This window comes from Syngnathus typhle, linkage group LG7 (genome assembly GCF_033458585.1).
Source record: "Syngnathus typhle isolate RoL2023-S1 ecotype Sweden linkage group LG7, RoL_Styp_1.0, whole genome shotgun sequence".
In the NCBI taxonomy this organism is placed as follows: Eukaryota; Metazoa; Chordata; class Actinopteri; order Syngnathiformes; family Syngnathidae; genus Syngnathus; species Syngnathus typhle.
In genome coordinates, this window is record NC_083744.1 from 11474606 (window position 1) to 11500244 (window position 25639).

The window sequence follows — 25639 nt, forward strand, 5'->3', positions numbered from 1 at the left end:
AATATTCAGATTTACAACAATGAGTACCAGATAAATTACTGGTAAGTTTGTCATGATTCTTGGTATGGATGAATAGGAATGGTTCTCAGTTTACCTCAATGTGTCTTTTGTACAAAGTAAGTGGGTGTGCGCCCTTTAAAAGATTTTTCCACCCAAATGAGTTGTGCAAGGTATAAACCATGTTAATGGTGGGAGTTAGAAAACATGTCTCTTCCCACTTCTTTGTGTACTATGGAATTACCTCATGTGGGAAAAATATAGGAATATCTTATGTTAAAAAATATGTACACTATACGACGTTCCTAACACAATGTAAGAATTCAGTGGAAACATGACAGAATTATGAATGTTTTATTTACGTTTTTCATTGCCATGAATTAGAAAATGAACTGATTCAAGTGAGTGTGCATTACAAAATATTTCTTATCACTATTTAATACATGTTGGCCCACCTAAACAAAGGTAACAGTGCGTGAAGACATAAACCTTCACCCACAACCATCAAATCAAACCCTTCATACCACGAGACATCGTTTTGCTGCTTAACATGTTTGACAGCAGACTGGAAGAACGAAAAGAATGACAGAGTGTCTAATCTACAAGTCTGTGGTGGTGCTCGGTTAAAAAAAAATACTAATACTGCACCAACTCAATTTTACGTTTCCTTTCAGGGACAGAAATGCTGACTCTTGTAGTAGCACTGCAATGAGAAAGGGAGCTATGAATAGGATTAGGTACTGCAGTCTATATGACATGACGTCTTGAAGGTTGACATAAAGCTCCCCTTCCCCTACCCATTTGAGGTAGACAAAAAGGAAACGGTTGTGAAACATTCTAAGTTGGAGCGTGATGCCAAAATATATATTTTTTGTAATACGTTTTTGCAGCCTGCTTCAGTGCTTAAAAGAACTAACGAATGATTGACAAGTGGAGTCATAACTTAAATAAAGATTTCAATTCTTACAAGCGCGAGACATAAATTGAGCATTAAAGTCTGCAGGTCGTGCAATGTGCATCCTGACACTTAACCCACACTCGCAAACAAAAGAACATGCAGGCACATTTCATGACTGCATTGCCAGTTTGAAAAAAACAAGCACCACCTCTTTTAAAGACATTAACACGCACAATAGAAATGTGGCACGATAAAAGAATGTCAGCCACGGCGTGCAGTGCTGTGTTAAGAACTGAACTTGACAAGATGATTTAACTGAAACATGAAACTTGAGTTTTTCCTCTCCTCACATTCTTTGGTCATCATATACAACAATGTCAACAGATAAACGTGCGCACGCACGCACACACAAATGGGCTGCCACACAAAGGCAACATGCAGTAACTGATCTGACATCCGAGGTGTCAAAAGCTGCACCAAAATGAACCGATTCATGAGACGACTTTTTCCAGGTGTGTTACTTCTCAATTCTCACATTTGATGTGTGACAATAAAGCAGACTTTGACTTGACTTTGTTTTTAAGACAAAATAGTTACTTGCATTTACAATTGCGTGGCAGCTGTGCTTTTCAACATTACATTTACTGATTGACTTCCACTGTGATGACTTCAATCTCCCATCGACTTTTTAAGCCACTTTTACAGAAGCCAAACACTACAGATAAAGACAACTTAGAAGTCATGGGAGGCGTTTATTTGCTTCTGTCGCCACCTAGCGGCCGGTCACAGAATGAGCAAAGGCACAAAAACCCACTGTACACACAAGTCCGAGTGCTCCTGCGTCAGCACGTTTGCCACTAAAAGGCCCCTCTCTTACCTTCACAACACTGGCTCTGTCCTTTTTGGTGCACATCTTACACGAGAAAGACAACTTGAGTTTTCGCCTTGAGAGTTGACTCAGCTTTGCAGCTCCTCAAAACACGTCTCGCAAACCCGCACGGGTTTTTTGGAGGACGGCGTCAAGGCGTTCCTTGACGAACACTCGGCGCAGAAAATATTTCCGCAGTGTCTGCAGTGATGCTGCAAGAAAATGACAAAGCACACAAAATAGAGTGTGAAAATATTCATATAACGGCAAGTTTATTTTTGTGGTTGAAGTTTGCGGAGGCGTACAATGTGCATTTGGATGCCAGTTGTGGCGAATATTTTCAATTACTCATGACATGAGAATCAAAAATACTTCTTCTTCAGAATGATGGAGTACGCCTAAAACTACAATTAAAACCACAGAAATTAACATGTTTTAATTAACATCTATCAGAGTGGTGATCAAGATTACATCATTTGCATAAATTGCACTCGTAACCTAAAACCTTTCTTCAGTCAGAGTCAAGGTTATTATAGGTAATGAAAAGAAATGAAATAACTCAAACAAAAGTTGACAAAACATTTTTGTCAATGAATGAAAGATAAAAACAAAAGGTTCTTTTGAAATAAAAATAAACTAACTGAAATTATACTCCATTTATTAAACGAACAAAATCTTTACCTATTTACTTAACAAAATTATACCCAAAAATGTGCTTTGTCTTCATCTGTGTCAATTTGTCAACAGTAAGATTTATTTCACTGTTGCTACGTATATGTAACCGCAGTTTACTTGACACTTGGACAAGGCAAAGAGAAAAAAAGAGCGAGATTGTGTGTCATGGTATCGGAGCATTTCTAGAGAACAGACGCCGTTGGATCTTATTCTGCTGATCGGTCATAATGCCGCCGGTTGGAGTCTTGTTATCGTGTGAATGGCCTACAGACTTATCTGAACTTCCTTCTTACCTTCCTGACAGTGACAGAGAAGCCTTTGCCACACGTCATGCAGTTCTGCACCTTGTGATCCTCTGCCCATTTCCTGGTAAGACTCTGGGACTGCTTAATCTTAAGAACCAAACGCAGCAAATATGAAGCAGCTCTTCTCTGAAAAGGTAGGGTCTGTCGCTCACTAACCTGGAGGGACTGGTTCTCTCGGCCCAGCTCCTGCATGGCTGCCGTCGTGTCGTCAACTTTGCGCCTCAGTTCCAGCATCTTGGCTTGGAGCTTCTCAATTTCTCCTTCTCCCTTGACACACCTTCATTGCAAAGGCAAGTCAGGATTGGTTGCAGCGCTAAGCAATTTTCCACCGGAGGGTGAATGTCCCACACCTTTCCAAAAGCGCACGTCTCTCATCCTGGTTGTGTTGCACAGTGGCCTCCAGCACAGCGATTTCCCCCCTCAGCTCGTCTGTCAGCTTGTCCAGCTCAGACACTCGTTGCTGGCTACTCTGCCACTCTCTCTTTAGGGTGGCCACGTTTTCATTCAGCGCTGTCATCTGGGCACCCATTTTCGCCTCCACTTCCTCTCCTCGCTTCACCTGCTCATCTTTGGCTCGCTTCTCGGAGGACTGCAAGAGGAGGTGACAAAAATAGCCAGGATTATCGCCGTGATTTTAGCCCCAAATCTATCCTCCTGACAATCGTAGGTCAGGCCCGATTCTCGTCATGGCTCCACGTGTGTGGCGCCTTCAGCTTGCTCTCGGCTGCTCGGAAGAATGTCCGACCTCAAATTCAATGTTTCATGTTTTTGACCCGACTTCATACCGTGTGCGAGGACAAACAAGCAGAAAGCGAGGTGTTGAGGTGAAGCAGAACAGCTATACTGTATTTAGTATTATTGTTGTATTCTTTTCTTTTTCTTCATTGCATAATTATGTTACAGTGACACCTTTGCACAACCTTGTGTGTTCCTTTATTTTGTTAAGCTTGACACATGTCCATTAGTGACAAAGCTTTCATTTAGCAAATTTTAATTTCATGATTTGGTTGAAAGAGTTCTCTGTTATGTGCCAGTTATACAATGAATCTCAACTGGCAATGACAAACAGCTTTAAGCAACCGTTGCCTCTTTATAGAGAGGTGTTGAAGTTTTTTGACAGTGATGGTGATAAAATGTGCTAGGGAATAATTTTAACGGTGTATTGTAAAAAGTTCAAGTGAGTTTCAGCAAGTTTAAATGTGTTTAAACTGTGTGGAAAGGGTCAAATGCTATTGGTAAGATTTTCACCCATTGAGGCTAATTAAATCAAATGACCCCCGACAAATGAGACTTTTACCAAGTGTACAAAATATGTGCTTCATAGATTCATTCTTTGACTGAGCCTACCAGCTGATCTTGGAGATCTTTGGTTTTGGCGAGAAGCTGATCCGCTCTTTGATTGCAGGTGTCCCTGGTGGTCTGGTGTTCTTTCTCTTCCTGTTGGAGGGCACCCTGCGCAATCTCCAGCTGGCTCTGCAGCTCCAGTTTCTGCTGGATCAACAGCTGCTTGGCTTCTTGCAACTCTCGCAGATCCTAAAGTACGACACACACGATCTTTGGATTTGTACATATTCATTGTCGTCGATGGGAGTCACACGCCGCTCTCTCTGATCCAGCAGCTGATGGATTTACATTGTAGGTCAAAGTGGCCGATTCCAATTTTGTCATTTGAACCATGTAGCGTAATTCCAGTCTTAGACACATTTCACAACAGCTTTGAGCTGAATGGAACATAAAAACTGTTCTTTCAACAAAGTATTTCAAATGTAACGTTTCAAATACTTGTACTGTTTTCCTAGACGATGAGTCATAAGGATGGTAAGAATAAAAATTGCCTTTATCAGAGAACAAACAACTTTGCAAGGAACTGACCTTGTCACTCTTTGCTGTTAGCGTTTTCATCTCCGAAGTCAGCCTGGTGTTGTTCTTTTCCAGGTAACTCTTGTCTTTGAGCAGCTCCTCCATTTTGCTCCTCTCCTTCTCCAGGTCTACCTTAAGTTGACACTAAAACACCAGCATTGGGCAGATGTCATGCTCAGCTTTTTAGCCGCAAATCCTCGTCATTCATGTTTCAAAACTACGGTCGCAGCGGACACGTCATCTACACCATTATCACAAATGATATCCGATACAAGAGCTGTATTCAATATTATGACTTTACCATAGGGCATAGGGGCCCTTGCATAGTTTGTTGCATGCGACCACATTAATAGAGAAAGCCAAGTATTTGCATGGAGATCTTCCTTATGTCCAATGTCTCACCTGTGCCTTCTGGAGCTCTTTCAATGATTTCTCCTGCTGCTGGATTCTCTGATCTCGACTACCGAGCTCTTGCTCCAGAGCATTCCAGCTTTTCTTTTGCTCTTGGATCTGATTTTCTAACGCAGTCTGTTGGGTCTGGTTAGCTGCCAACTCTTCCTGGTTCAACCGTAGTTTGTCCTCAGCTACCTACAAGTCAATAAATATTGTTTATTTAGATTGTGTGTGTGTGTGTGTGTGTGTGTGAGATCTTGTGGAGACTTAAGTGAGTGAAATTTAACTTTGGTGGTTGCGGTTTACAATTCTCATTCAATGTAAGGAAACAGCACTGTTGAATGTATACTTTTATAGACTGCTCATCTTGTTTCATTACGTTTCTCTCTCTCTCTCACACACACACACACACACACACACACACACACACACACACACATATCTTTAAATGATATAAAACATACTTTGAGGTCTTCCTGTAGTGCTGAAAGCTCAGACTCTTTTCCATAGAAGTCCGACTGAAGATTAGTGAGGCTTTTGCGACTTTGTTCTAAAGCCTTTTGTAGCTCTGCTGTCTGGCTTCTCTCAGAAGCCAGCTGCTGGCTGACTTCTGTTGCCTGCTCCCTTAGTTGGCGTTCTTCCTCCACCTGGATGAGACAATCCAAATGGTTCATAAACACTCAGATAACACCATCGAGCTAAATCGATGGCTCGTATAAAACAATAATCGTCTCGTACTTACTTTCTTAACACTGACTTCCCGTAACTCTGCAATTTCTCCCTTCAGCTTCTTTATCTCTTCCTCATAGCTTACAGTGGCGGTCTTAAATTGCTCCTCCAGCTTGCCCAAATTTTGGTCCTTCTCCCTCAGAGTCTTCGTGTTCTGCTGTTCCAATGATACCAACTGCACTTTCAGCTTCTTCTCTACCTGACATTTCAGGAGAGAAAATAATGTTCATACACTGTTTATTACAACAACAACCACAACAGAATATTCATTGAACATAGTTGATCCTTTTTTTTTTTTTTTACACTGTTAACACGCCTTTTTTCAGAACTTACTTCTCTCATCTGCTCCAGTTGTTGCTTAGATTCCGTCATTGCCTTGCTGATGTTCTCGTTACTCTTCTGAAGATCCCCTCTTGCCTTTTCATAGGACTTTTCCTATGAAGTGAAGACACACTCACGTTTCTTGAAGTAAAAAATGAGATAGTCGAAGCTTCTAATCTGGTCACTAATTGGAACTCCCCCTAACTTCTTAAGTGGCTATCCGTCCTTACGTCTGCCCTCTCACAACTACCGGTGACCATGTAATACTTGAACCGACTGACCAAATTCTTGTTCACAGAAACAGTAAGGCTCCAAGTCAAGTATGCGTTTAAGATCTGATACATATGGAATGAAATAAATGTTGCCCGGGGCAAGGAGAATATATGGAACCCCTGGACAACTGGGACTAGCGTGCCAAATGCTGACATCAGTGCCCCGTTTTACACAAACGGGATTATGCCTTTCCGCTGCGTCATGTGTTTGTGCAAACACTGTGTATAATAAACTAATTGGAACTGACCTTTTCCTCCATGGCTACCTTTTGGTTCTTCCTTTCTGTGTCCAGTTGACACTCACATTCTTTCAGTGCCTTGCGGGTTTTGCCGAGACTTTCCTGAGTGGAAGTCAGATCTTTCTTTAGAGTCTCTTTCTCCTGTTGGACCTTGAGCAAGTCTGCAGCAAAGCCCTTTGCTTTCTTGTCCCATTCTGCATGCTGAACCTCCCCTTTCTGGGTCAGCTTGGCCACATTGAGCTCAAGAGCAGCTTTGCCCTGCTCGCAGCACTCCAATTGCTTCTGGATGTCACTCAACGAGGAAGCCTTTGTCTTTATTTCCTCTTGAAGCGTCACGTTCCTAAATGGAGCAACTGACTGTCAATTGTTAAAATGAACTGGAAAGGATGATCTAGAAATATTGCTGATTGGATACATTGGTTGCAAAATTGCGTTATGAAATATATCTCCATGAAATGTTACACGTACTGGATTCAGGTGGCTAACCTATGTGAAAGTCTTGCGCTTTCTGAACCGGTTGTCAACAAAAAAAGCTCTTTCAGCAAACATGTAATGATGACCATCCATTAGGGATTAATTATGGCACATTCGGACTTGACAACAAATTCTAGTTACATCATACCGGGCTCCCCAGTTTGTGAACCATATATCTACTGTAGCCATCCATCAATTTTCATACTCACGCTGCTTTTTCATTGTCCAGCAAAAGCTGCAGATCCTTAACTTTTTGTTTGACCTCAGATGCCTCCTTCTGCAGATTTTTCACTTCTTTTCGCGTCTGATCCCTTGCAGCCTGCACCTCTGCCACCCGTGCTTCCTGTTTCTAAGATAGAAGTTTCAATCATCAGTTTCAACAATTTGTCAAATCCATTTGAGGGCAATGCTGACACCTTTGCACATGTAATCCAGTTGGCACTGACCTTATTGAGCCCCTCAAGCTTCTCTACATGTTGCTCCAAGGCCAGACGTTTGTCCTTGTACTCCTTAAGAGAGGCTTCCAGTTGACTGCACTGTTCCTGCCTCTCCTTGAGTCTCTGTGCCGCCTCCTCTACTTTCTTCTGAACTTTAATAAGCTCCTTCACAAGATAGCATTCATAACCAAGATGTCAACCAAGTCCTTAGTTTGCATTTCATTTTCAAACCTAACATGAGACCAGATCTGAAAACCACTAAAGCCAACAAGTCACCTGCTGCTTGTCCTGTAGTGCATGCTGGGCAGACTCTAGGTTGTTCTCCAGGTTGGCCTTTTGTGCAGCCTTGGCTGCCTCGGTAGACAGCAACATCTCCGTTTTTGCCTTCAGCTGATGGAAAACAGCCCACATCCGAAGTCGGAATTTATTCAGAACAGATCACCTTGCCCTTAAGACTAAAAGGGATTGATTGCCAATGGGTACCTGAGAGTCCAGTTGAGTCACCTTCTCCTTGCTGTCTGTGAGCTGAGCGGCTAGCTCAGTGACAGAAGTCTCCAGAGTGAGGGCCCGGTCCTGGGATGAACGCAGTAGAGTTTTCTGATCCTGAACTTGTTTATGCAGATTGTCCTGGGCTTGCTTGTTGCTCTCCGATTGATTCTTCATCTTGTCTGTCAGCTGGGTTACCTTTGTATCAAGACAACAAGAAAGTGTTAAAATCTACTACATATAGATTTATAATTTTTTCGTTATGATTACAACATAAGTAAAGGATCTTGTACAAATCCATTTTCTATAGCACTTGCTTTCATTCGGGCATGGGTAACCCTATGCCTATGCACTGTGAATTAAAGTACATCTATTTTAATTTTATGCTGTTTATTGACTACTGCACGTTTTCAGTGTGAGAGTGACAACTCTCTAACCTGTTCCTGTAGTGCGTGGTTTTTCTCTTTAAGTTGGTTGAGCAAAGCAGTCTCGCCCTCCCCGGCTTGAATCTTGGCACACAAGTCTTCTCTCTCAGTTTCCAGTTGAGTCACAATGTCCTTGCTTTTTTGCAGCAGGGCCTCCAAATTTTGGATCTTCTGGTCCTTATCTCCAATCTGGCGTAATACCTGCTCCAGGTCATTCTAAAGGTATTTGGAAGCAAACTAGAAGTTACTTCCCATAAGGTAATGGAAAGGGCCTCAAAGCATTTAAATGTTTAGTTCTAATATAGGAAAATAGCCAGAGTCACCGGTTGGCATTCACAGATTTTGCAGCAGAAATATCTTCTGTTAATCACTGGAAAACCCATCTCCATTTATTTGTGCTTCGACTTAAGACATGTTTTGTGTGAAAATGTTGACTTAGCGAAATCTAGTAGCCTTTTTTAACCAAGCAGCTACGTTAAAGTGACGGAAAGAACTACCTTTAATAGGGCCATTAAACAAAAAAAATCTCTTTTGGGAAGGTGTTAACTACTCGCAAATTTTCCTATTTGCGCCAAGGCTCCATCCTGCTCCCTGATAATAAACTGTTTTTAGGGGGTCTGCCGTTCATGACGGCCCTGACATATTATTTGGTGTTATAAACAGTTCAGGAATTTGCACTAATAAGGAATGCTTAGTTACGGGTGCACTTACCTTTTCATTTGATTGTTTTATATTGATGGGAATAAGTGTTTTTTTTTTATACCAATATTTACAGTAATTATGTTATTTTTTCCCAAACAGCCTGCAATTACTTTGTTGTTTATAAACCATATTCACATTCTTTAAGTGTTTGTCAAAAAATATTTACTTCAATAATGACATGACTACTGCATTAGCATAGGTCAGCAATAGACTGTGGCACATTCCAACTTTGCGTACAAATGTAAATTACAGCACTGATGAAGGAATAAAATGATTGAAAATCGGGGACTACCTGTACCTGTATACTTTTTTTCAAGGTTAGAAAATAAATGGAATTTGTAGTTGCTTTGCATGCATGTTGAGGGTTTAAGTACATTCTTGATTCTTGTGCGCAGTACCTGTGACTCACGGAGTTTGCCATTGGTGTTCTGCTGCAGTGCTTGCAGCTCCTGGTGTTGCTGCTTGGCTTTTTCCAGCTGGTGCTGCAGGTCTGTGTTCTTACTGGCACTTTCTTTCATCTACAAGATAACACTCAAATAGTCTCTTTTTTCTTTAAACTGTATTTTGCATCTATTATGCTTACTTCTTTAAAAATCCAACCTTTCATTTATATCACGCCACTGGATTTGTGCTTTTTTAATGAATATGTGATAGCTAAAATATGTACAGCACAACAACTTGACACAATCAGGTTAATTTTTGTTCATTGTTCTTGGCTGACATTAATTCAGAGTTAGCGTCCCTATATGTTCTATCTTGGATGTACCTGTTCTTCAGCACGTGAGAGTTTAAGTTGCAAGTCGGCTGCTTGCTGCTCTTTGTCTTTCAGTTTCTCCCCAGACAGCTGCCTCTGTTCTTTCAGACGACCTTGCAGCTCACCCACTTGCCTCTCTGCCTCCAGTAGTTTTGCATGAAGCTAGACAGACCACAGTGAAGATGAAGCTAGACAAACCACAGTGAAGATTATATCTGCCAAGAATCCTAATTTTCCTCACAGGATTAATTAATTACATGTCTATTTATAAGGACTACCTCTAGCAATTGGCTACTGTTGATGAGCGTCTACTGATCATCATCTTGGAAATTCATCTCAAATCCAATCTCTCATGTACCAGGATGCTACAAAATTGGCATTGATCAATTGGACTCACCTGACCAATTTCTGTTTGCTGCTGAGCACCTTGGCTGTCCTTTTCTTCCCTTTGCTGTTCCAACTGTTTCCTCTCAACCTTTAGTTCGGCATGCTTCACCTCCAGGTCCGTAATCTCACCCTTCAACCTGGCCACTTCCTCAGTTTTCTCTCCAAGCTCTGCATTGGCTTTCTGCAAAGACGTCTCTGCTCCTGTGGCTCGGGCCTGCACCTCCAGGATTTCCCGCTCTTTCGCTCTAAGGCTATGTTGGCCTGCTTTTTTGGCAGCTTTCTCAGTTTTCAGTTGCTCCTCTAGCTGCTGATACTCTCTTTCCTTGCGTCCCAGTTTTTCAGAAAGATTCTGGAGGAAGACATACGTAAGAAGAAGGAATAGTGGTTGTCAGTAAAATTAAATTGAAGTCCCGGAGCAAATATGCAAGAAAAGCCATCTGCATATACTATATTGAAAAATGTGAGTACAGTGGACCCACTAAACCTTAGTGACTAAACCAGTGCTTCTCAATTATTTTCTGTTACGCCCCCCCCTAGCAAGAAGAAAACTATTCGCGCCCCCCCTCCCCACCGTGACTATCCTAACTTGTCTTGTAAGTCGTAAAATGTTGCACCGTCGCAAACGTGACAGAAGTAACAATGAGAGCGCCACTGCCCCCTGCTGTAGTAAACGCGCAATTACACTTTATTCTAGTACTGCCAAAAAAAAAGCCTGTTCCCCAGGGTCACACGCGCCCCCCCAGGAATAGCACCGCGCCCCCCAAGGGGGGCGCGCCCCACTATTTGAGAAGCACTGGACTAAACGAAGGTTTTATGACAGCGGGCTTGGAATACTGTGGTACGTGTTTAGCGCTTGCCCTTGTGTTAGTCCTGGCACTAAATATGACTAAAGACCGATAAAGAACACAAATAATTGCTGACATCAGAGCATACTGCCAACTGGGGAGTGGTACAAGCCCCCTGGCCTTTCGAGATATCAAAATAACCAAAGCAGCCATTGACAGCTTAATGGGAATTGCACTTATTGAACATCCTGCATCTAGCTAATCTGTCACTCATTCTTGCTCACCAACATGGTGCGCGCAGAAACCAGGTAGCCCCAAAAGGACCACACGAGTAGCCTGTCGACCTGTTCGAAAAGTACCTAACCGAGGACATTGGGAGCTCCTAGGAATGGTGTAGATGTGATTATTTGAAATGTATTAAAATAACATGTTGCATATTGGTATTCATCTGTTTCTAACCTTGTTAAATTGCGGTTGCTAATTATTACGAGAAGTCATTGACACATTCAGTGTCTTCACATAGTTTCATTTGTAATTCAAGGTAATATGATCAAATTTCAGAAGCACGTATCAAATTGGTATCCTTGTGCATCCATAGGTTGGTGGTTTAAACATTTCCTGTTTTGTTGGCCTTACTGAAGCATTAACCTTAACCTGTGTGATGTGTTAAAGTCTTTCTAGAAGAGTGGTGTAGAAATAGACAAAAGAGAAGCCCAAACTCAATGGTTCCCAATACCCTCATATTACCTGGTTTTGTTGTTGAGCATTATTCAGGTCACTTTGAAGCTGGTGGATCTGCTGTGTATAGACAGCTGCTTCCTGTGGCCCCTTCTCCAGCTCTGCTTTCAGTTGTGATATAGTCATCTGAAAGAAAAGTTGGACTCAGGCATTAAAAGACTTTTAAAATGACCAGGAGTTAATGAAGCTGGAGAACATTAAAAAAAAAAACATGGAAAATCAACCAGACATTTGACGGAAATACATACACGAGGAAAGAAAAGTATTTCATGAACAAAAACTTTAAACATGATAAACGTGAGTGATGAGGAATGATGATTTGCGTTTGTTCACGGAACAAATTGAAGTTGTAAATCTAAGTATCATTGTAGAAATATTTCGGCTCCTGCTAGAAACATTCAGTGAGTGTTAAATGGAGGGCTGTTGTGTAGCTAATGATTGGAGATGGGAGCCAATCAAGTGTTCCAATCTCACCTCTGAGGAAGTGAATTTAGCCTGCAGCTGCTCATAGTGGTCTTTGAGGCGCTCCGACTCCTGCTCTCTCTCGCGAGTCATGTGGTCCATTAATGTCTGCACCTGCACAAGTTCCTTCTGCAGTACCTCAACGTCCTCCACTCCCGGACGCTGAAGCTTGGGGGCAGAGTAGAAGCAGTTAGTGCCACAAGAATACAGTTTTCACCCACTATAACACAATTTGTTTGTACTCCCTCTATATTGTCAATTTTTAGGCGATCATTATGGGTTCTTTTACAGTAAAGACAAGCCATGTTGGCAGTGACTATGTTCCTATCAAAGGCAATACTTGTACATACAATACGTGGCGACCATGTCGGGATGTGCCAGCCGTCCCATCAAAGGCAAGCAATAAAAAGCATGGACATTAGGCTTAGCATAGCCAAAGGCAAACGGCTCAAAAGGACCGACTTGCATCTTACTAGTGTTGCACCAGGTATTGGTACCAGTACCGTAACAGGAATTATTGAGGGTAAAAATGATGCAATACCATTATTCATGACATCCAGTACTTGGGGGGGGGGGGGGGGGGGTAGGGGGGGGAAATGCACCAAGAGCTCTAATTCTGTCACACAGGAAAAGCACACAGTGTATAGGCCATCCTAGTCACAAAGGTGGAAGGCCATCTCTGACAGTTTGAGTCTGGATGAGTACTTTGCTACATTCACAGCACTCTAATTTAATTAGCACTATTTGCTTATTATCCAGGACTATGTTTGCACATTTTGAAGTGGCTTCGATGATCGCCCTCATTCAATGAATTACGGTGCGACCTGCACAATGCATTTGCCGACAAGACTGCATGTCTAGTTCATCCATAGGTGCATGCGTGCTGGCCATTTTTGGACAAGTGCTCAACAACGTTCAACATTTCTCTTGATCTTTTCAATGAGGGCAATGCGCATGTATTCTAATACCATCAAGAATAGGCACAAACTTATTGTCAAGTCAAATTGATCACAAAAGTGTCTCAAATGTTTTCACATGCCCAGAGTTGACAAATATTAACGATGCATTGTTTGTTGTACCAGTTCAGTCTGGAGTTTCTCATTCTCTTTCTTCTCTTGCTGAAGCAGCTCAGTCACACTGGAAAGCTTCTGGTCAGCAGCTTCCCTTAAACTCTTCTCTTCGTCATAACGGGACTTTATATCTAGAGATTGACACGAGACCAACTTAGTTCATCAATATAGCAAAGATGTAATAAAAGCTCAGCCAAGTGGATGGACTGGGCATCAATGGGACGTTATTCCCTTGCACACACTAACCTACTATCTCCGTGGCCAGCTGGGCGGCTTTCTGCCTCATGTTAAATGTTTCCGTCTCTGATTCGTTTAACTTCTTTTCTAGTACTGAGGGGAGGCAGAAACACACATTAGTGACATTGTTACCATCTCGCATATGCATACATGTGGGTGTTTTGCAACCCCCACCTGAATCCTCTGAGCTCATCTGTCCGTCATTCTGTGGGATTGAGGGAAAACATTGTGACACCATACCACAAGACAAAGCATCCTCACAATGTTGATAACAAACTATTTCACAACATTTCTAATGAGTGAAGCCTCTTTAACACAAGTTGAAACATCTTGAAGGAATTACTTGCTTCAGGTGTCCTTGGACTTTGTCTAATTCTTTTTTCAGCTCCCCGGAAAACCATCTTTCTTCCTAAATAGAAAGCAAATCAAATAAATGAACAAAAATGACTGTGCAGTTTAAAGTGAAGTCCAGGAAAGCACATACCTTAAGTGATGTATGTAGGTCCTGAACCTCCTGTCGCAACATTGATAGGTCTTCCCTAAATTAAAGACAGGAATCATTTTGTTTAGAATTACTGCTAGGCATAAATTTCCAACTTCACTGCAACTAACTTGTGATTAGTCATGGTCGTACCTTCAAATTTAGCCCCAGGATAATTGATAGGGATGATCACAGTAATCAATAAATTTATTGTTAAGAATTCAGTCCACCGTGTGAAAGTGATTCTTGCTCCATCGTGTATTAACACAAATGAGGATCCAAATATTGATTGCAGAGGTTCTATTGATCCAATCTCAACAAATCAGCAGATTAAAGAGCAACAAGGCTATGAATTGTCAGATGAGGTAACTTGGGAGACAGTAAAAATGAGGCGTCATGCCGATTAATGCTACTTGCCGTTGAAGTTTAGAATCAAAGTAAACATGACTAACAAAGCGAGTTCCACATATCGCATTTCAACCAACCACGTGGCTTTGCCTTAAAAAAGGTTCCTTTACTTTACATACTTGAACATAAATAGTGGAGTGACACATATACACAAATAATACAGCAATACTCACAGACATTAATCCTTTAACTAGTACGACAAATGACCCATATTGAGTCACTTACAGCAATAGCAGTGTAAAGGATGAGGAAGCACTGGTCTTTGTAAATACAATCAAAGAAGAATAGTGCTTCTTCTTCTTCTTCTTGTACAGCATGACAGTACAGTATTATACTCCCTCCTAGTGGCCAAGGCGGTACACCAGAAGGAGCTGCAGAACGAGTTGGATTGCAGCATTAACTCATGAAGCACAAACTGATTAATTCTTCACCATTTGATTAATTCTGTTATTACTCGACCTTGTTTATCAAATAAAGTATTATAGAGTGCTATACAAAAAACATTTTATTGTTCTGGAGGAGTGACGTTCTATTAATTCCAATGAGGAAATGGGAAGTGTGAGCGAATCAAACTAAGTGTGAGCAAATTAAACTTGTATCTCAAAGCGCCACTTTAATTCAATATTTTTCCCCACTTTATTGAGGAAGCGGTCGATCTGAAACTGTCTTGTGGCTAAAAATTCATATCGCGCACGAAAAAAGAATTGACAGAGTGACAGCTTTTATGTGACTTGGGCCACACTTACGTGAAGGTACCACAGTAATGTTTTCACTTCTCTAAGCGTCGATCAAATGAAATAGGCTTCTGGGTAAACACAAAGACAATTGGGCTGTCCCGATTAATCCCCTTCCTGACCAAGGACGTCAAATGCCTGACTATTTTATAAGATTGTCCTTCTGTCTGGGATGTGTTTACAGTGGATTTGTCTCAATAATAAGTTGGGGCTAACAATCTTAATTGATGAAAGTGTTTAATATTTACGACTAAAAATGTACATGTGTGTGGGGAAAGCCAACGTCTCCCCCGGGTATTTGACTATGAACAGTGACATGTACGCAACATCTTTCTTTTAATTTTTTATAAATAAAAGCGGGTTCCCCAGACACCATTAAGTGTTTCCCAAAATAAGTATTTTCTCATTGACATCCCCATCTTACAATGTTCCCAATACTCGTGCATATCCAGAAGTCCCCCAGTTTTTGTGAGATCTTGTGTGATCATGAGTAGGGATGGGAATTGACAAGCTTTTTCCGATTTCATTTTCGGTTCTGTTTAACGATTCAATTCTCTTATCGATTCACATTTGGGGGGAAAAAAGAAGCACAAATGATTATGATGATTTTGTTTGATATATTCCAACTTTGTGTAAATATGATATTACAAGCCTAACAGTAAAGAATGCAAACATTCTCCTACAATAGAAATCATCACCTACCGAAAATCAGGGGCTTCTACAGTGGCAAATGGGTGCAAGCCTTTCACTACAAACTTTGTCGCTGCACAATGACATTCATCAGTCCTTCCGTTAGACATTTTGATCCTCCCTGCCTCCGTGAACGGATAAGCTAGAGGTACAGTACTGTTGGCGTCTGAACCAGTCAGTGTCTCTTGTCGTCATCTAAAATAAAACATGAGATGCAATTTGCATGACATATTTTACAATTATAGAACTAGAGCGAGCACGAAAAGCTGTGTTTGTCAGTTACCTGCAGTAAAACTGCACGTCGGGCTCGGGCTAATGTTGCTGCTGGTGCTAGGTTGTTGACTGACCCTCCGCAGCGGATCAAACACATACCGTTACACTAGTGACATGCTGCGTGTACAAATGCTTTTGCATATTAGCGGTATTCCCTCCCTTTGATGAAATTTCAACATTGCAAGTATTGCACGTCGCTCTAGTTTTGTCCTTCTTAGCAAAATATGACCAAACTTTGGAGCGCTTCAACCTCACAGGTGCCATCATTGTCTACGTTGCTATGCATGTTGCATAGCGTGCGTAGTGACATAATTTGTGCGGACTAGAATCACTAAGGGAATTTTTAGCAAAATAGCAAACGATTCCAAGGATTTGGGAAAGTGGAAACCAGGTCTCAGCAAGAACTGGTTCTCAATTCCCATCATGAAAAATGTCCGCCTCAGTGGACTTAGTTTCAGGATTAATGGTGATAGAGAATCTTAATGGTTCTGGTGCTCTCTGTTGAGATTATCGCAGCAGACCACACAACATCACCAAAATTGCAAAATGACAGCTGTTCTAGCTTTATTTTGGTTGTCTGTCACAGATTTTTTTTTTTTACGATTTGATAAATTATGTGTGTACCAGGCCTCAATCAAACACCCAATATAATAAGAGGTATAGAAGTAATGGATAAAAATCAATCCCACCTAGTGGGGGCCACATGAGCAGGAAGGTCTCCAGTGTCGTGGAACAGCTCATAATGCTTGAACAAGTCCTCTGCTGAGCTGTGGGACTTCATGCATTGAGGACAGATGAACCCCTAAACACAAATGCCAATGTAATAATAAGTTAATTATGCCAGGCTTCCTAATTAGAGAAAAAAAACAAATCTAACGATTTATTTAACTACCTCAGAGGTTTGCTCGTGGTTAACGTCTGTGGTGGGCTGCTCCGACTCTGCATTCTGGGCGCCTCCTTTTCCAGGAGTCTGGAAAACAAGAGAAACAGAAAGGGATCAGCTAAACTTGAAAATAAGAATAATAAATCACTTTCAATATTTACCTTTATGACTTGCCATAGCATGAGCTACTAAGTATACTTGCATGTGCCAACGACAAAAACGTACAAAAACTATATAAAAACTTCTTGGCAGAAACATAAACCAGCTTGAGAGGTTTGTAATATTGGACACAAATTTAATACAGCACATTGCAGTTCGACACAATTTGTAACCTACCTGTAAGCTACAACCTACTATTGCATTGTTATCCTTCTGTGCTTGGCCTGCAAGTAATTAAATAGGTGCAGCAACTGTATGTTGCACGGATGAGAAATGTGGCTCTTCATTCATCTCTTGTGCATTTTAAACTTATTATTGTCAACTAATGTTGGGTAAGTGAGATACCGTCCTTATAGCTGTTCGGTTCTGATTGCCACATGAGGACAAATGATTAAAGAATTTGGGATATTGCAACAGTTATTTGAAGGCTTTAACATATACTGTGGAACAAATCAATTGGAACGTAAGTGGGGAGACTGTGGGTGAAAGTCCAAGGTCCGGACAACAAAACAAAACAGTGTTAATTTGTATGGCCTCGTCGGCCTCATCAGGTTTCAGCACAGAAATCTTCCCACATCGCGAATCAGGACAGGACATGTTCAGATAGCTCGAAGTGGTGCAGTTATTCAAATGCTCTTAATGGCTGCTATCTGGAACATTGGCCAGGATCCAATCAGTGTAACACCTTCACTCTGAAGTACTGTAAAGCAGGGAGGGTCACCTCATTGCAGCTCTACTGGAGAAAGGTCTCGCCTCCATCATGTGGCCCATTCACCTTTTTTAGTTGATACATGAGGTAACTCTTTATCTGTGTCAGGACTCAGGACTGTGGGACCATAATATGGTAGGAACTTGGAGGAGGGCTGTAAATCTGCATCATTACACACCTCTTCACTCATTTCAAACATTAACCAGAACTGCAGTCAGACTTCATAGCAAAGAAAGAAAAAAAAGAATATGATCATCCAAACATAAGCATTACATTTACCTATATAGGGGTTACTTGAACGCTACTTTTGTATTACGATCGAGAAATGTCTTTCCAAGAATAGGCTCCATTTAGCTAATAACTTTAAACCTTTCATATGCCATTCAGTGAGGATGACATTAATCTCTTATGAAGCCAAATGTAAAAGTGGTGCTGTCTTGAATGGGCAGAGATTTCGCCACATTTCACTGTTTTATGGGAATGTGTCATATACATATGTTTCGCAAATAAACGCGACAGTGAGTTATGAAGAAAAAACGGCTCCCATACAAACAAGGTCACGTCTCTGTCGTCTGTTGCAATGAATGAGATGTATTAAATTATCGCATGGTAATTCACGACTAAATAGGTGGTTAAACTGCAAAAAAAAAAGATCAGTTAGAATAGGGCTAATGGCCATTAGCATTTAAGAAATGGTTGATGAATCAACCCAACATTGTATAGCTAACGGAAACAGATAAAGTGCGTGTATTTGCTGGCCAGTGATGTTATCTTTATATATAACACCCTCACATGTTTTTCCAGGCTGCCAAACTATGCAGCGGTGTTTTTTATTGTAAAATTTACGTTCTCTGTCGATAACGCCACTGAATAAAGTAGCCTTCCTCAATTTAAACGGGTTAGCATCAAATGCTAACTTTGGCCGCCCATCATAAGAAGCGCTTGATATATTGACCGCGACTTGGCGGGATGTGCTATTTTCCGCCATCGTCAGTAAACCGTCGTCTCGAACACATGACACCGCCCATCCGCGACAGGTTGTGATATAAAAGGGGCGCCTCCTGTATAAACCAGGAATGGGCCTACGTTTAAAAAAAAAATCATATTTGGCTCCACTAAACCTCATATAGCGCGGAATGTTGTCGTGGAAGCTTACCATTTGTAATATCCGTCTGAGCATGGCCTTCTCAGCGTTTGTCCCAACACGAACCTGAATCGGTTTCCCAGACGGAACGTTTGCGTCGCTGTACCACAGACACCTGACCAAGACCAGGCAGAGAAAAACAGAGAAGGGGCGGGTCCTTGGAGGGACTGTACAGTGGACTACACAAGTCCTGTCTAGAAATACAAACGCACCGAACTAGTGGATCGTTGGTTGGTGGCGATTTTCTTTTAAATAGAACAAACTACATGAGAGTACACAGCAGCACATTTCACCACCAACATGTATTCCCCACTACTCGGAAGATTCAAAGCTCTTCAATGCATAAGAAAAATGTTACATATAATTAGGGTGACAAAGTAGGACGACGTTTGGATTGATGCTGTAAAATAATTGCAGAGGCATTTTCCCGAAAAAAATCCATAAAATAAATGCTTTTTAGGTACATTACTGTTAATTGCAATATAATTCAAGGTTGATCTCGTTCAAATTTAACAGTTTCCAAATACATCTCAAAATAATCCGTTTAGTACACATTTGTATGTGAATGTCAAATGAGAAATTTAAAATCAATTCGGCACGCCCGAAAACTTTTTCTTTTTGCCATCTTGGAGATAATTCAGAATGAGATTAGTGAAAAAATATACAATCAGAAATTGGCAATTAGGTACATAGTTTATTCACAAGCAATTCATGAAGCTTTTTTTTTCCAATTTTGATAAATATTTTTTTTATTTAGTTACTCAGATATTACCAAGTCAGATGATGCACATTTTCGGGGATACATTGTACGCAGCATTTGAAGTGATTTTATTTTTTACTTAATTCAGATGTGATTCTAATGTTAATATTAATAGCTATAATTTAATTTAGGTTATTTTAATTCACTCTGTATCTTCGCAGTTCACAAAACTAGTTTGGTTTTCTTTCAAGCACATGATATACTCTGCTAATTTGTCAACAAGGCACTTTGAGCATTATGACTTCCTCTGAGAGGTAGCACTTCTCAGTACTGAGCACCAGGAAACCAAGCAAACACTGGCAACAACAACAATCAAATACTGTATTATTAATCAAGAATAAAAATGACCTTTAAAGTGCAGACGCAACACTCTAAAAAGCATTAAAGGGACACACAGTTGGTGATAATCACTATAAAAATAAACATACATCTGTAGCCATTATTGAAAAACAATTTGTCACTCTACAAGCCCACCTCAAAATGGGTTTCAAATCAGTCATTAGCGTCCGTACTTCATGGTCTAAAACTGCAAGTCATTTAGGTAACAGTGTGTTTCAGGTAAATCTGAAATGGAGTACTTGATCATTCTCAATTGACGAGAGGTTTGTGCGGCACTAACAACGTAGTGAGGAAGGTGTGTTGCTGTCCATCACTTGGGAGCCCGGTGCGTTGCCGTTACTTGGGTGACACAGTGGGCTGCAGGTGGAGTTACGGGTGTTCTTGAATCTGTGCAGGTATTCGGCATGGACAGGTCTGTGGCTCTGCAGTACCCTGATGGCGTCATCAACTTTGAACCACTTCCGTTTCCTTCCTGCACACAATAGAGAACCGAGCGTATATTTGGAGCATGCTGATTATCCAGTAGAGTGGTTAAATCACACTTGTCATGCTTCGGTTTGGTTGTTTATGCGTGACGAACAAAATGTGTTGGATTTTGGTAGTCATACACCCTTATACCTGATCTTTGAAAATATAAGCAAACACAGACCGCAATCCAAATATCATATTCATGTGCGAGTAAAAGCAGCCTACTGTACCTATGTTGACGGAGTCCTCCCAGTCCTCCAGCATCTCCGTGACAATGAGGATGTAGACGTGTGTCCTGTGCTTTCTGTCCTGGTTGTGCGGTAAAGATTTAGATGAAAAGAATCCTTTTGATTTTTGCTGCAATTTTACATTTCATGTGTAGCTGTCATACTATACTATGATTACTGTTCTTGATACGTAGACACAGGAATGCAACGACTTTGCAAGAAAAGACACTGGACATAATATCAAAATAAGAGTACAAGCATGAAAACAAAACAAAATTAACCCATTCAGAGCTGTTTTGCATTTTAACAAGAATGATTTTGTTTTTGTGCATGGATTCAATCAGAATTTCCTATGACGGTTTTCGAGGCTTACCTCAAAAATTCCCAGAAGTCTGCCAAGCCTTGCCTTGACCCCAGCCTGTGCACACAAGAAGCAAAACATATTCAGCAAGAAAGGCGTTTGGATTTGAGAAACTAAAATTTGGACATTGAATTAGTTTACCATCTTTATTACTGCTTGACCTCATTAGGCATGGTGGTTCACGAGACATGGAAACATCAACTCAAATGGTCTTGGACTGACAGCATTGACGCGCGTCACAGAGATTTTCAGTCTGTGGCTTTTCAGGCCAATTTTTAGTCAAAATGCTTCAAGTTTCTGTCTGCTGTTGCATATGATGCATTCCAGAGGATTAAGGAATTGTTTGGCAACATGAACTTTTGATGTGTGGTATTTTAAACCTGGCCTTTAGAGCTGCCAGTTTCAGTTAGTAGGGATCAGTCTTACCGGCTGTATCCCAGTTCCCTAAGACACATTGAATGTTTCCTGTGTGTATATATAAAAATCAAAATACAATAAAGTGGAAAATGCTAGCCGTCTGGTGCATCAGACAAACTACAGCTCATCCAAGAGGCTCGTTACAATACTCATTCAACACACAATTTTGACATTTCTTCCAGTGCTATGCTATTTTTCAGCCAAATTTGAAATAAAAATGCTTTGGGAGATAGTAAAACAACCTAATGACATGAAATAAAATGATGAATCTATATTGTTGTAAATTACACGGATCCATGTTGTCGAGTTGAACTTAGTCAGTGTATTGTAATGTGATGATTTGAGATGTAGCCTTTCCAAGTTGTTGGTTCGCAACTCATCTATATTCAGACACGTCTGGTCATAAGCACAAAGTAACCCGAGAGCCTTCCCAAATGTCACTGCCATACTTCAAAGTTGTCAACACGCTACAATCCAAGGCACAACCTCACAACGCAAACCAATCAATCAGTCTGTAGCCAATTGAGGCCTCTTTATGAAACCATAAAGCAATTCAGTGGCTGGACATTTTTAACAACCACCTGGGTTGATCGAGTTGCCAATGACATAGTAACTATTCGAGGAATGCGGTATGCGCATGCTGGATACCATTTTGTCTTTGGGTCTCGTGTATACAATATGGTAAGGAAGCGATGTAGTCAATGTACGTTAAACTCTTTTCAGTCCGTTACCATTAGTGGATGATCACATCGCAAACCTGCATCCACATGTAATGTAATGCTAACCACTGTAAATCTTGAGCTCAGCATAATAGGTTACGGACCTTACCTTAATATTCCAAAAGGTAAGAAGAAACCATATCAAATGAAACCATGCTGAGAGATTCGAGCTAAGTGGATTTAAGTGAATTGCAAGTTCTGCTTAGTTTACATCCTACCTCCTTCCAGTAGTCCAAAAAGTGTGTTTTAGGTTCACTCCAGAATAATTTTCCTGTATGCTGTCAGTGGGAACGTTGTCTGTCTGTATGTTGCCTCGTGATTTACTGGTAATCAAGACCAAGGTACATTGTCTCTCACCCCAAGTGATAATAAGACTCCATCTCACCATGGATGTAAGCATTAACAATGTTATCTTTACAGTTATCCACATAACAGTATGTGATAATGCTACTGGCAGACGTACGAGTGAGTGTCACTTTTTGAAGATGATGATCTCACCTCCTCATAAACTTCTCTGACAGCAGCTCCATAGGGTTCCTCCTCAGGCTCCACGCCTCCCCCTGGCACAATCCATTGGTCCGGGTATCGGCTGCTGCTCACCAGTAGCACCTACATGTGAGAGAAGACTAATTTCCATAGTCTGTTCTGATGGATGGACTGGCTAATTTCAAAGTGCCATCCAAATAATAGCAAATCATCCTTTTATTTATCATGGACTCTGTCGCAGTATGCAAACTTATCATAACGCTGAAATCGCAAGTTCCACACGGCAGGCATGTTTAATTGGAGCACCACTAGGATAATATTTAATTGTCTTTCTCTATGGAAGCAGGCTGGTTTTCAGTTGTGCTCTTGATGTATTTATTTTTTGTTAAAAGGGAAGTAAAACCCCAATTTTTCTTTGTAATAACATGTTCTGTGCAGCCCAAATAGTTAATAGACAGTGTTTTCATTAACGAGTCATTAGTGGAATATAAATAAAACTGGGAAAATCCACCTGTTTTTATCCATCTCAGGAGGTCACTGTCCAATGTAGCACCCAAGTTTAAAACCAAATGACAAACTATTCTCAAATATCATTGCTCTCATGCTGAAAATGCAGTTGTACAGTATGTGGACATGTGTGCACACATACTCGGTCAACAAGCTTTTCGAAAACCCCTGGATCAGCAGTTGTCTTTTAGCGTGAAAACAAGAGCGCATAGCAGAGGAGGTGAATGACCCGAGCAGATAGCTTGTCAACAGTGATAGCATACCGTCCTAGTTAACTTCCAGTGCAATTACGTCACATTTTGTGCATTCAAAACAGTCCTGGAGTTCAATAATGCTACTTAAGAACAAGTCATGTCGAGAATGCAAGCCTTTGCTGCTAATTTTATTATAAACCTCCTACTTTAAGAAACGGAGGTCCAGGTTTGTGTGTCCATAAAGACATTAAAAACTTTTTCAACTGTGGAGGCACTTGTCAACATGTCAGTGCATGTGGCACATGCAGCAGAAACATTCATAAACTGCGCACCAACTGCGCCAATCATGTTTTCGGGCATAGTCTTAACGGAAATGATTTTTGTTCATTTATCCTCCTAAACCTCTTAGGGCAATGGCTGTCAACCTGGCATTCATACAAGACTCCCCCATAGAAATTGTGACGTGTGCAATGGACGCAAATGCCGAAGAAGAATGTTGTGTGACGAGAGCTTCTTTCTCCACTGCAATCAGCAATTATGGAAGTGATTTGATCAAAACACAGGACATAGAGAAGAGGACCAGCCAATAGGGAGATATGCGCAGAGATTTGGCAGCGCCGAGGGGGACATGAAAGCAAATCTGCAAGGGACAGCAAGAACCTGCACCTTGTTTCTAAAAATTGCAGCTCATAGGTCACTCGGTGTTAAGCACACTGTGTAACATTCAACACCTCGTCACCCATCCAGTGCCACATCTCAAGCACAGCTCAGATTGGACACATCCACTCTGCAGACAAGGACACAGAAGACTTTTGATGAAATAATAGCGACTATTATATAACATACAGCTCTTACTTTAAAATAAAATTGATTAATTATTCTCATCTGATGTGCAGTGACTTTCACTGGACTTAATATTAATAGTTCATCACCATTTGAAAGCCTCTTTAACGCACTTAATGTTTTTTGGCAGGTCTTCAGTGGTCGTCAAAGTCTTCATTGCAGTAACAATTAAAAGCACGACAGATTGGTCGGCTGATGTTTCTTTTTTATTGGCAAATATCAAATGATTGAAGTTAATTCGTCACAAAACAAAGATAAACTAAGATAATTCAAACCTCCGGCCCAACAAATAGGAAATCTTCAAAATACTGGTTGATTTGATGATATGAACTTAAAGTTTTGGTACACATGAACACATTTGTATATATATTTAATTCAATAGGTTGAACAATCAAGTGTCAGAATTTTATTCTGCCAAATATCGGAATCAGTGTCGGGCTAAAACTGATCTATATTGGCCTGCTAATAATATAGCCTTTTTTTTTTTTAAATATTATTTTGTGTGGCCTTAACTGATTCCATTCCGATTGGAAATAAAATAACCTGGCTCACTTTGGAAACTTGAGTGGGAATAATGCTAACAAATGCTTACAGCACAACCATCGCACATTACATTTCATGGTATTTTTAATTTGGTGACACTTTATACATGTCATTGAATGCACTCGGATAAAACGAGCGTGCAATTAAGCTATAATGTTTTGAGAACTAAAATTACGTTATAAAATATGACGTTCACGATTTTGAACAGTTGTTGAACAACAAAACGAAGCGGTTACGTTTTACCTCATCTTCGGATTCGCTGCTGAAACACAAACAAGCTGCTCGTCTCTTGAACCCTTCGCCGTCGTACGTCCTGGTCTTGTTGGTCTTAAACTTCATCATGTAAAATGTTCTCCTCAATGGGGAAACGCATCAAAATAAAGGTCAGAGGTTGGTAATACGTGGAGCTTCAGTCGTCCGCGAGGCCAGAATATGTAACAGTCGCAATTCCAAAATGTGGAGTTGCTTCATTCATTTCTAGACTTTTCTTCATCTGTGTCAGGCTGCTACTGGTCGTTCATGGAACATGGCATTGAAATGAGGTTCCGATGTCACACTCATGTCAGAGGTCCGCGGGCTTCTTTTACGAGTCTGACTTCGCATAGACATAAATACATAGACATTCGTCTTGGTCAGCTGCTGCCATACGCCAGCGATTCAGCCATATTGGTCGTGGTAAATCCCCTTCCGGTGACCGGTAACCAAAAACTCCATGAAACACCTTTTTATAAAATTCACTAAAGTAATCTTTCTCAAAGCAGATGTTTAATAAAAACACGT

The 25639-nt window shown here is 40.9% G+C and overlaps 2 protein-coding genes across 4 annotated transcripts; both read right to left on the reverse strand.

The window, feature by feature from the left end:
• Positions 1-335: 335 nt before the first annotated feature.
• Positions 336-19168, reverse strand: eea1 (early endosome antigen 1). Of its 2 annotated transcripts, XM_061282765.1 has the most exons (29): positions 19008-19168; positions 16993-17070; positions 16790-16902; positions 13999-14053; positions 13858-13923; positions 13689-13719; positions 13524-13607; positions 13287-13408; positions 12220-12375; positions 11755-11871; positions 10233-10571; positions 9848-9997; positions 9480-9599; positions 8392-8595; positions 7952-8152; positions 7745-7858; positions 7478-7633; positions 7241-7380; positions 6567-6897; positions 6059-6160; positions 5739-5924; positions 5461-5643; positions 5006-5191; positions 4616-4747; positions 4091-4276; positions 3094-3332; positions 2900-3020; positions 2732-2830; positions 336-1975 (listed from the first exon to the last, which is right to left on the reverse strand). In XM_061282765.1, exons 1-29 carry the CDS (start codon positions 19029-19031, stop codon positions 1853-1855), a joined length of 4158 nt encoding a protein of 1385 aa, XP_061138749.1. In that variant the 5' UTR covers positions 19032-19168; the 3' UTR covers positions 336-1852. The 2 variants fall into 2 exon arrangements, with proteins under 2 accessions (XP_061138749.1, XP_061138750.1); XM_061282766.1 differs by lacking the exons at positions 16993-17070; positions 19008-19168 and having other exon boundaries at positions 13862-13923; positions 16790-16875.
• Positions 19169-19669: 501 nt separating this feature from the next.
• nudt4a (nudix (nucleoside diphosphate linked moiety X)-type motif 4a) lies at positions 19670-25514 on the reverse strand. 2 transcript variants are annotated; one of them, XM_061282770.1, is made up of 6 exons: positions 25103-25514; positions 24205-24260; positions 22785-22895; positions 21163-21207; positions 20793-20871; positions 19670-20566 (listed from the first exon to the last, which is right to left on the reverse strand). In XM_061282770.1, exons 2-6 carry the CDS (start codon positions 24226-24228, stop codon positions 20370-20372), a joined length of 456 nt encoding a protein of 151 aa, XP_061138754.1. In that variant the 5' UTR covers positions 24229-24260; positions 25103-25514; the 3' UTR covers positions 19670-20369. The 2 variants fall into 2 exon arrangements, with proteins under 2 accessions (XP_061138754.1, XP_061138752.1); XM_061282768.1 differs by lacking the exon at positions 24205-24260 and having other exon boundaries at positions 25103-25510.
• Between the last annotated feature and the right edge of the window lie 125 nt (positions 25515-25639).

Excerpts from the sequence above, each read along its gene's own strand:
- eea1 (XM_061282765.1), bottom strand. The coding sequence starts at position 19,031 with ATGCTCAGACGGATATTACAAATG. Across the intron at positions 16,903-16,992 it reads ACCACGAGCAAACCTCTGAG|GGGTTCATCTGTCCTCAATG; the intron begins GTAGTTAAATAA and ends ATTTGTGTTTAG. Across the intron at positions 3,333-4,090 it reads AAGATCTCCAAGATCAGCTG|TCCTCCGAGAAGCGAGCCAA; the intron begins GTAGGCTCAGTC and ends CTCCTCTTGCAG.
- nudt4a (XM_061282768.1), bottom strand. The coding sequence starts at position 25,201 with ATGATGAAGTTTAAGACCAACAAGACCAGGACGTACGACGGCGAAGGG. Across the intron at positions 21,208-22,784 it reads TCAGAGAAGTTTATGAGGAG|GCTGGGGTCAAGGCAAGGCT; the intron begins GTGAGATCATCA and ends TTGTGTGCACAG. Across the intron at positions 20,872-21,162 it reads GACTTCTGGGAATTTTTGAG|GACAGAAAGCACAGGACACA; the intron begins GTAAGCCTCGAA and ends CCGCACAACCAG.